This window comes from Populus euphratica, unplaced genomic scaffold, assembly GCF_000495115.2.
Source record: "Populus euphratica unplaced genomic scaffold, PopEup_1.0 scaffold81.1, whole genome shotgun sequence".
Taxonomy (NCBI): Eukaryota; Viridiplantae; Streptophyta; class Magnoliopsida; order Malpighiales; family Salicaceae; genus Populus; species Populus euphratica.
In genome coordinates, this window is record NW_011499945.1 from 113007 (window position 1) to 124837 (window position 11831).

The 11831-nt window shown below is 32.0% G+C and overlaps 1 protein-coding gene across 1 annotated transcript; it reads right to left on the reverse strand.

The window, feature by feature from the left end:
* Positions 1-5931: 5931 nt before the first annotated feature.
* Positions 5932-9880, reverse strand: LOC105137412 (uncharacterized). The gene is made up of 5 exons (XM_011043135.1): positions 9542-9880; positions 7098-7901; positions 6556-6741; positions 6276-6389; positions 5932-6127 (listed from the first exon to the last, which is right to left on the reverse strand). Exons 1-5 carry the CDS (start codon positions 9581-9583, stop codon positions 6029-6031), a joined length of 1245 nt encoding a protein of 414 aa, XP_011041437.1. The 5' UTR covers positions 9584-9880; the 3' UTR covers positions 5932-6028.
* Positions 9881-11831: the final 1951 nt, after the last annotated feature.

The following is an 11831-nucleotide window of genomic DNA, read 5'->3' on the forward strand; positions in this document are numbered from 1 at the left end:
ATCCTTGTGCATAGCAATATATACAAGTGAGAAAACTAAAAATATTTTATTCATTTATAAAAGATAAACAAGGTCACTGGCATAGTTTCTTTTTCCTTTTCTTTTTCTTTTTTCTGAAAAAATCACCAATAGTCAATACAACTTTAATGGGTAAATCTCTTAATCATTTATCTTATCTATAATCATTGGACAATTGCTCGTGCATGTCCAAGAGAACAATTAAAAGCTTGGCGTATCATCTGCCGAACCACCTCAAACAAAAAGCGACAACTTTACAGCCGATGAAATGCAAGCTTTGAAATTTAAGGTGTAATTTAAGTAATGAAATTTATTTTTTTATAAATTATTAATTTAAATATTATAAATTTTAAAAATATTAAAAAATTATCTAATTAGTAATTTTAAAAAATTAATCAATACACAAATAAAACATTTAAAATTGAAAAAAGAGAGTAAGCATCCTTATCTAAAGTAAATTTTTGCTTGATGAAAGATCGTAAACGCAGCAGCTACTCATCTTCTTCACTATTTGTACTGTATGTCCCGTCCAATCATATAGTAAATAATTTTTTATCTTAAAATATATATAAATAAATTTTTTATTTTTTAAAAATTATTTTTAATATTAGTATCAAAGCGTATAAATTATATTAAATTTTAATTAAAAAAATTAATTTTTTAAAAAATTAAAAATTAAACCGCATTCTCAAATCCCAAACTTCATGAAGATATTTTCCCTCGACGGGACAGCTTGAAATGCAGACACACTTGTGAAGAAAATCATGCGCACGCATCACCCCACTCCGTGCCACCAAGCTCCAACCATTTCGTGTTTTCATTGATTGTTCTCATGAAAAGCAAGATTTGCATTTACTTACCATGCAAGATAATTATTTTTCAAATTTAATTTGATTGAATTGCCACGGCTAAAAAATAATTGAATCTGTGCCCTCTACACGTTGTCTGCATTCTGCAACTCTTTGGTCGACATCCTGGTCACCATGTGCACTCTCGCTAGAGATAATCATGCAGTTTAAAAAGGGTGGTGAGGTGCTGTTCTCCTCAGGCCATCGAAAAATCAAACAAGCTGTCGTGCAAGCAGGGAGCAAGATCGCAGGTCCCAACAGTAGGTTGACTGTGGGGAGCTTTTGTACTTAATTTTAATATCTTATCGTTGTCTGGTAAATTTGCTGGGTATTTATAACAAAATTATTTCTCATGGCGCGATAGAAACTAAGTTAAAAAATATAAACTAATTTGATTTATTCTTTCTAATTTAATTATATTGATTACGGGAAAGTATGGTTGTAGTTATTTTTTATTTAAAAAAATATAATAATAATAATTTTTATTTTTTAAAAATTATTTTTGAGATTAGTACCTTAAAATAATTTAAAAACATATTAATTCAAAAAAATTCAAATTTTATAAAAGCATTTTTAAAACACCATGTCAAACACGCTTATAAACGGTTTTTTTAGTAAATTTAAGGATTTTAATAATCAAATCAATAATTTTTTTAAAAAATATAATAATATTATATAGGGATACTTTATAAGTAAATATACCATAGATAATAGAAATTTCAAATCTTTTTTGGTTGAAAGAATCAAAAAAAATTTATAATTTATTAATTTTTTATCAAGAAAACGAGTTAAAGCATAATATATCTCTAATATTAATCGAAATATGATGGATTTTTTTAAAAAAAAATTATATATTATCCATTATATAATATTAATATTAAAGAAAATACAATGAACATAAAGAAAACTTTTATATATTGTGTATGGAAAGTAATGTTCAAGGCCATGTTTGTTTTCTGGAAAACAGTTTATGAGAAACTACTTTTCAAACTTTCATGTGTTTGTTTGTCATTAGAAAAGTTGGTTAACGGAAAACATTTTTCGGTCAATGGAAAACACTTTTCGGTCAACGGAAAACACTTTCTGGTCAACGAAAATATTTTTTAGTCAAAAAAATTTGGCTTGATTTTCAGGAAAGTGTTTTCCTTTTAGCTGTGTTTGTTTTCCAGAAAGTGGTTTCCGGGAAAACACTTTCCAAATTTTCTTGTGTTTGTTTTTCAGAAAATGATTTCTGGGAAATCACTTTCCAAACTTTCTTGTGTTTGTTTGCTATTAGGAAAGTTGGTAAACAGAAAACACTTTCCAGTCAAAGAAAAATTTGGCTTGATTTTTAGGGAAGTGTTTTCCTGAAAAATCTGGGAGGAAAACACTTTCCAGAAGTTGTGAAAAGTTTAGAAATGTCATTATTTGCTGATTATATCAAATCTGATCCTCAAACTTTTGATTGCTATATATATTGTGTTTTAAATATTTTTTTTCCAATTTCATTTCTTAAAATTTAATTTTTATATTTACTTTGGTCCTTATTTTTATAATTGTTATTTGCTTTTCTCCTATTATTTTTTTATTGAATTTTTTTTCTATTAAATTTGGTCCTCATTCTTTTGATTGTTATTTATTTTATTTGAAATACTTTATGAAATGTTAATTATTATTATTTTAATTTCTTCATCTTTTTTTTTAGATTTGATCTTTATTATTTTGATTATTATTTATTTCAAATGGTAAAAACTTGGGAGTAAGGAGTTTGTTTCCTCTGTAGTCTCAGGTTCGAGTTATTGATTGCTCATATGATGGCCACTAGAGACTTACATGGTTGTTAACTTTAGGGCCCATAAAATTAGTCGTAATATATACAAGCTGGTCCGAACATCCACATTAATCTAAAAAAAAAAAGAGAGCTTGAGCTCCCAGGAGGATAAAAGTCCATGCTACTGGTTTGTGGATCGTCGATTATAATTCTATTTCCAATAATTAATAATGCCATAGTTGTCGTGTCCAATTTAAGAATTAATTTAATAAACAATACAGTTATTAAATTACTGGTTAAAATATTATTATTACAGTGATTGACATGATCAATTAAATCACTAAAAAATCTAACTGGGTTAATTAAATATCGCAGATGAATATTTTTTCCTAATTAAGTTTGAAATTTAGTCAAGTTTGGTGTGTTGCGAGTTTTTCGGCTATTTAATGACTATCATTTTAAGTGCAAAACAACAAATAGATGGAGTGTGGCACTTCTTAAATTCTCGCTGTTATTGAAAATAATACAGGCAGCGTTTGAAAGCACTAGCTAACTTGTGTTTTTTTAATAATTATTTTTTATTAAAAATTTAGTTTTATATTATATTTTAAATTATTTTGATATATTAAGCTCAAAAATATTTTTTTTTTAAATAAAAAAATTATTATTTTAATATATTTTAACATAAAAACCACTTTAAAAAACAATTACAACTATACTTCAAAACAGACTCTAAAATACGTTTGTAATTCACTACAAAACAAGACTTGAAATATTATAGATTGTCATGTAGTAGCCCGATCTCATGATCTGATTTTCATGTCTTGAAGAATAATCTAATTTAACTTTGATATTTTTTTTATTTTTTTCTCTTTTTTTTTATTTGATTATTTATTATTATATTGTTGAGTTTTTATCTTTGTAAGTTTTTTCTCTTTTTGTTTTTATGACACGGTTCATATTTTATGTTCTAGATTGTGAGTTGATCAACTTCACTTAATTTGACTTTTTGTTTTTTTTTTACCTTTCTTGTAAAGAGATTTATAATTTTGCTTTTAATTATTTTGTTTTTTCTAAAAGCTAACCCCCATTATTTTATTTAATATTTTATATGGATTTATCTCGTCATTATAAGTTGGTTGCTAAAAGTTGGTTGCGTGTTTAGCATGTTGATTGTATTTAGTTTTTTATTATTTTTTTAAATTAATTTTTTTAGTTCATTTTTTAATGTTTGTTTTGTTGATGGTTGAGTTTTTTTTCACAAAGTTGTATTTAATTTTTATTTTATTATCAAATAAGATCATTTAAATTTTTTAAAAATATTTATAGGCTGTTGTTTTTATAATATTAACAAATATTTTTATATATTAACAATGCTATTTTATTTTATAATTATATTATTAAATTAATTAAATTTATCTAATATATTCAAATAATATTTTAAAAGCTATGTAATCATCTAAATATTTTTTTATATTAATATTACTCACAGTGTACCGTTTACCACCGCTGGAGTTACCTTCATTTGCTCGCCGGTTTCATTGTCGCATCGCTTCCTTTTGTCTTACGAGGCCACACTGCCACCGGCGACATGGAGATTCCAGAGACGAGGTTGAGTTCCCCGTAGAACATCCCCACCAGCCTGAATGTTCTTACTTTCAAATTTCTATCTGGTGGGACCAACTGAATCCTCGAATTAGATAATAGCGGGCTTGATTAGTTGAACTTTCTATAATTTTTTTCTAAACCGCAGCTCAAAATTCCGATCCGGAGGACAACCGGTCCTCCATGGGCATACTTTAGGAACCGTGTAGGCAACTACCTCTAGGAAAACGAAAGCCCTTTTTGTTGTTTTCGCCGATAAAAAAAAAAGTCCACCCTCCAGTGGCCAACGGGCACCTAACCTTTTGTAGGTTCGGTCTTTTTTGTCAAAGGTCTAGTCGAGAATCTGGGCGTCCATGCCTCGTCGAAGATGTGTACACGTGACTATGACCTTAATTTTTGTCAAAACAACAGCATGACTAGGAAGGAGCTAGCGACATTTAACTAACCGTGCTGTTCTGGTCTGTTCATTATTTTCCTGTTATTTGTATTTGGTATTATATTTGTTGAGCATATGGTAGGACCAAGACATTAGACACCAAGTGATCTGTTTCCACAATTAAAGAGTATAAAGTTTAAATATTACAGGAGCGTTTCGTTTACAAATCATCAGCCGTATTGGGCGGCCAATAATTCTCTTGGTACAGTTGTTGGGATTATTTTTAAAAAATATTTTTAATTAAGATATATTTTTTTAAAACTTTTAAAATTGAAATATTAAAATCATTAAAAAATATCTAAAAAATATTAATTTGATATTTTTGTAATGATATAAAAAATATAAAAAACAAAATATACCATAAAAATAAACCAAAATAATTAATAGCAGAAAATAATGATCATAGACTATGAGGATATTAGGTAACTTATATTATTGTGTTTTTAAAATTTTTGCATCTTTTTGTTTAAAATAATTTTTTAAATATTTTTAGCTAGTTTTGATGTGAAAAATAATTTAAATATATTTTTAAATAAAAATATTTTAAACCGATAGCACAGTTGTCCTTGACCAACAAAATTTTGACATTGTTTCAAGCCACTTTGACTGAACATTTTCTTCTTCTTCTTCTTCTTCTCTTGCAATTCCCCGTGAGGATTTTTCACCGTGGGAAGCACCAACAAAGATGGGTCACCGTTTCTGTTAAAAGCAAAGGCCGGGCTGTACTTTAGTCATAGCTAAAAAACTACTGGGCTTGCAAATCAGGACAGATTGTTAATGAGCCTATCGAAATACAAAAACTCTTTAATGTGCAGAGGCTGAAGTATTTATGGATGAACAACCAACGAAATTTATTTTCCACCATTCCTCGCCGAGAGTGAATCTTTAAGGACGTCGTTTTGATTAACATTCAAGTTGACTCGAGGATCGAACACAAAGAACTAGTCTCTGCAAAATGTGTAGCCGGCAGTCCAGTAGCCATTAATTCCTACAGATGTAATGTTATAGCAGAGGATGAAAGCAAGTCATCCTTGCTGCAATAAGCACTCCAAATTTCTTGGACGCAAGAACGTGTAACAAACAAAAACAACTTTATTAACAAACTTGTCAAGCTACTACTCACAGTGAGATGCCACAGCATTCAACAGATTTGCTGGATCTCGGAGATGGTGGTTAAAAAAACAAAAGGAAGGATAGATATATCTACAAAAACACCTCATTATTCAGCTGTCTACATAATCCTCACTGAATTCATATAAATGGACTACCCATTCATTTGATTTCTTTTATTGTAAATTTAACCTGGAGAGTTAATTAACATCCTGGCTGAAACAGGATCCTTCAAAATTGTAGAGAGGGGTAAGCTAGTACTTAAATCCAGGACTGGATAGAGTAGTTGCATTTGAAGGTGTTCACACCCATGTGTGCAAAAATATCAGAATCAGTCACACCTTCTTCTTTCATTGCTGGCTGCAGGGTAAAAAAAAGAAAAAAGGGAAGCAAGCAAAGAGAGGATTAAATAGGCACGGACGTTTACCAAAAGGAAACATTTGTTGAATGCTAACAAAATGTTTTACGTTGGAGATGAAAATAAAATAAATAAAATCAAGAATCTTACTCCATCTTCATGACGGCCACAAAAAGTCCTCTGGATGTCAACAAAATCATCATTCTTTGCAAACCTTCCTCTGACTCGAGGCCGGCTGTCTGCCAGTTTTTTGCGGCAGGCGTACTGCGTATTTGCTCAAATCATCAGTGACAAATAAAAAAACGCATGTTTCATTCTCTTAAGGCATTGCATGAAGACAGATGTGCACATGAGTGATATGAGATATCTACTAACACTTTTAATCATGATATCTCATAGATAGTGTTCTGTTTTTGGGAGAAGAGAGCACCTTAATTTTCTTGCAGAAATTCCTCTCATTTCTTTTCTTCATGTACCTATGGATTTTCTCCTTCCTTTGCTCAACTGAAAGTTTGCCCACCTTGAAAGTTGAAACTTCCAAGCTTGAAATATCTGATGTTAAAGGAGCAGAACTCACAGGCCCACCATCCAGTTTTGGAGTTTTATTGCCGAGTGCCTTCCAAAGACAAATTATAAAGAGAGAAGAGAATAAACACGAGTTCCTCCAAGAAGAACCATATTTAAAGTGTACATGCTCTGCTATTTGTGCCTAAGAAATGCTACAACCATCCAAGCAGGTAATTTTGTTGTTGAAAAATTAATAGTGTTCGGCTTCGAAACTCCGTTTATGAAAGATAGGGAGGGAGCTAATTCAATATTCAGGAGCGCTCTTTTGGTTCATCATGATAAAAAATTCTTACTTCTCACTTGGAATTTGCTTTCTATAGAACAGTAAAGGTTTTTCAATTTGCTACTTAACAAATAATAATGATAATAATATAATTCTGCATGTATTCGATGTATTGCTAGTACCTGCAGATCACCAGGGTTAAAAACATGCTGGAGGGAATCAGGACAGTAAATGCCACCATTTTCACCCCGATAATCCAATTCTAGTGGTTGCCATTCAGAACACGTAAGAATACCACCGTCGAAAATTCCAAAACTGTCAGCAGATAATGCGGCATTCATGGTCCCAGCAAGCATGCAAGTACTCATGGCTGGACCAGGAATTGAACAGGTAAGTGACGATGGGTTCAAAGGCTCATAAGAAGGAACCGAGGACAAGCAATCTTCTTCAAAAACTGATGGTAATGGATGCCCCATGATTGGGGCAGCAGGGTCAGCAGTGTACTGTGACAGACCATCAGCAGATACAAAATCTGTTAATGGGAGTTGTGGTTGCACCGAAGAGAAATCAAATTGGTCATTTTGGGTAGAGATAAATAGAGGGACAGAAAAAGTAGAGGGAGAAAAATCTATAGAAGCAGAGAGTTCACTGCCAAGCTCATCTTGGGAGTCAAATATTATGGACAGATTACTAGTGTCGATGTTATTTATGTTGTTAGTATTGGCAGCTGTATTTGTAGTGGTACTAGTAGTGATGGTGATAGCCGTTGTGGTTGTAGGGGTCGTGCTGTTATAATTGCCATTGTTATCTTGGCAGCAATTGGACTTGTCTATATCTGGTGGCGATGGAAGATTGTTAGTGTAGGAAGAGTTCTCATAGCAGCAGTACGAGCTAGAAGTGACTTCTGGCTTTTGCAGGGTTTCTCGGAAGAACTCAGGGTCACAGAATTCCAAAATTTGGCCACTGACTGGGCTTGGAAAATCGTCCTGTAAAATAGTAAATCAACAATGTTAAGATCATTAATTAAAACAAGTCATGATCACATGACTACTAAGCTACAGCACATACACGCAAACCAAGCTTGAAGTTTGATGTTTTCCAGCTACGATTCAGATTGACCTTTCCTTTAGGCATACGCCAACAATGATTCTTCATCGTTTGCAACATGGTTCGGATCTAATTCTTAATCTTGGTCCAATGTGATTGTGATCTATTCCCTCAGGCCATGATATGATAAAGACATGCAACTTAAAAAGGCTAAAATTCCCTAATCAAGCTGAATTTATGCATATTAATCATCAAGGATAGAATGAGAGTCCATAATAATTCACTCGTCAACTGTGCTAGAAATACAAGGTAGCGAATGATACTCTCCTTGCAAAGTAGTGGGGGTAATTAGACATCGGGCATGGGGTTCCAATTCTCTGTCCTTACTCTATATATATGTATCCTTGACCAAAATGGAGCAGGGGCCGGGCCGGGCGGGTTGCCGAGGGGAAGCACCTAGTCTAGCTCATGCAAGTGCGGCTACCAAGTACCAATCTAGTTTCCATATTTGATCATGAATAAAAGAATAATATCATATAGTAGATATCTGATTATTATAAAGTAGAAAAGGATGTGTTTGTGTGCCACCATGTGAGATGCGGGAACTAGGGCACCCGAGATTAGCAAAAATACTTCATAGCATTAGCAAGAAGGGTGTCCATGGCTTTTTACTTTCACTCTCGTCATCTAGCAATAGCCGAGTTCAGGCAAAACATTCGGAGATGAAAGGCATTTAGCTAGGATAGGAAGATCCAATATGCTTTCCATGTGAGGTTCTATCATTAATTTGGACCTTACATCAATCCTTACTAACAAGAAAAGAATCATAGATTAGATATTCTATGAAAACATTATGGAAACATTATGGTCAAAAAAGTAACGATTATGGTCAGAAAAGAATCATAGATTACATCAATCCTTACGGACTCATATATATTCTCTAAAGATCAAATTAGTTGAAAACATTATGGTCAGAAAAGTAACGATTTTAATATCTACTCCGGCTGATGGTGCCCCTTAAGACAGTGGCAATTATTAGTTAATTAGATCGCATGTTTGCATAGTACGTGAGTATTAACTGTGGCTGGCGGCCGGCTGCCAGCGGCCAGAAGCATATGTATCATTGAAGCAAGTATTATGATCATGGAAATCGAAAGGAGAGCTGATCTAATTTGCTACTATTTCTTTAATCTCTTTCTCGTAGTAGCAATGCATTTCCAACTCATATTCAATCATCAAGAAGACTAATTGCATCTACTTCTTTGGTGCAAAATCTCACTCCATTTTGAAAGCGAGATTTTGGAGCTCCCTCTCTTCTGATCTTTATCTAGAAATTAAGAGGCCTTGTATGAAAGATCCAACTCGATTAAGAACATAATTAATTAAGTACCTGTAAAGATTTAACCAGCCGCGAAGAGAAACCAGAAAACATGAAACCGTGCTCGAAAACATTGCACAAAAACTAAAAGAAATGATCTGCAGCTGGTGTTCACACAAATTGAACTAACATATACTGTTCAATGCATGCATGCATTAAACAGTAAACAGACCAAGAAAAGAAAGAAAGAAGGAGACTCACAATAAGAAGCTGCTCCGATGGATGAGCCATGTCCTCCAACATTGTATCAGAATTTCTTGATTGAGGTAAGCTTCACGTATTCCACAAGATCAAACCTGAGAATCAAGCCTTAATTAACTCCTTTCACACACCCTCAAAATAGCACCTAGTGATAACATTAAAGAAGAACTCTTTTTAGATGACGATGATGATGATGATTATATATGGTAATTTTCAAATGTTGTTTAGCTAAAATTAACGTAACCCCATACTCCATTAAAACCCAAAAAAAGAAGATAAAATGAACAAAGGTAAGGGGAGAGATAGAGAAGGTGAAGTAATAGTACTTCTATGTTGAGAAACAAGGAGAGGATTGTTCAGAGGTTTTTTTTCCTTTTCCTTTTAGCTAAGAACAAGGAGGTTGTGGGCTGTCCTCAAAGCTCGTCACCCGCAATTCTACAATTTAAAGGAGGTTTTCGTGATTTGTCCGTACACTCAACTTTGTCTTTGTGTCAACCCGACACAAAAGGAGGACCTCAAGTTCTTTACTTCTTTTGCCTTGCCGAGGTTACATATAACCCTATGAGGTGGTGAAACGTGGCGGTTCTAGTAACGTGGCAGTTTGACGTGGCATTCGGTGACGTGGCTGCTCGCCGCCCGGATGGGGAGGGGTCAGACTCACTGTACGTAACTTGATACGATCAAGTATTAATTTGGGGTGACCATGTTATCGTATCTTTTCTTCTCATGTACATTTCGTCCTCGTAGCCTCGGATGCTTCTTATCGATCCTCCTCTTCGATTCAGCTGAGATTCCTGTACGTGTAGTAGTCGTATTAGATCATTTAGAAATATTCTTTTAAACATAAAATTAAAATGTCGAGCGGTGGTGACACGGTGTTCACACGTTTTCTATTAGGAAAACATTTAAAACATATGTTGTTGATTTCGTAGATTTAATAGGTTAAAAAAAATTGAATGATGAAAAAAATTATATTTTGTTTAAAAAGAATTTTAAGATAATAATTTTTTATATAACAGTGAGACAATAGCATGTTGGATGAAATTAATTTAACTTGTTAAATTTACTATTTAGGTTACATAATTATCACAATTTTATATAAAATAAATTATTATATTGAATATTTAATATTGAATGATAAAAATAAAAAAAATATCAATTAAAAAAATAACAAGAAAAAAATCAATTTAGGTTAATAATCCAATTCTATAAAATAACAAATTGAAACAAATTTTTGTGTGATGTATTTAAACTGAAGTGATTCCTTTTCTCTTTTTAACAAAAAAAAGTTTATTCATCTTATTATTTTTTATCATAATAAATTTTCTATAATGGATTTTATAGTAATTAGTGACTAATGTGATACATATATTATCAATCTATATAATAATAATGAATTCTTTATTGTTGAAGATATTATTAATTTTACAAAAACAAATAGTAAAAACAAAAAATAACCATTTGAAAAAGGGTTTTTAAATAAATATTGAGAAAAATAATTTTAATGAATTTAATAATAAATTTATTATAAAATAATTTTTTAAATATAAAAACTAGAAGAAAATAATTATAACATAAGTTTTCTCTTTTAAGAAATATTTTTAAATTAGTTTCTCTTGGTATGAATTACTTCATATATTTAAAATTGATTCTATCTTCATAATATAAAATATGTGCAAGTAACTTGTCCTTTTATTTAAAAATCCTTAGCTACACCACTAATACTTGTTGAATAATTTTCAATATTTTTTTAAAGAGAAATGAAAAAGAAAATGAAAACAATAATAGAAATCTTTTCCATATTGATTTACACAAAGGGAAACAAGCAAGATATCCAATATTATGCAAGTCCGAAGTCATCTGTCCGTCTGTAAAGAAAAGAGAACTGCAAGACACAGGTAAAGAGAGTCGCATCATTTTCCCTAGCAAATTTGAAGGCATTTTCTTAATGGGGATTTGGATGCGGCTGAAGCAACCTACAGATAACAGTCAAAAGGCTTTGAAATTATTCGAGATTCTCATTTCTGCGTAACACAGGGGGATAGATTCGCTCGAAACGCTGTTATCAACTTGAATTGTGACTTGAATGCGATGATTAAGAGAGGCGGTCACCTTTTTGTGTATTCGTTGCTGCTTTATGGCCACAAGACGAGAAAGAGAAAAAAAAACACCAGTCAAAAGATGCCCGGAGACTTCATATTTTGAACCGTTCATGAGATTAAGCAGCAGCTGGAATCAAATTCCAGAAACCAAATTACTTTCTAGCAAGACTAGCTACATCTTTTATGGC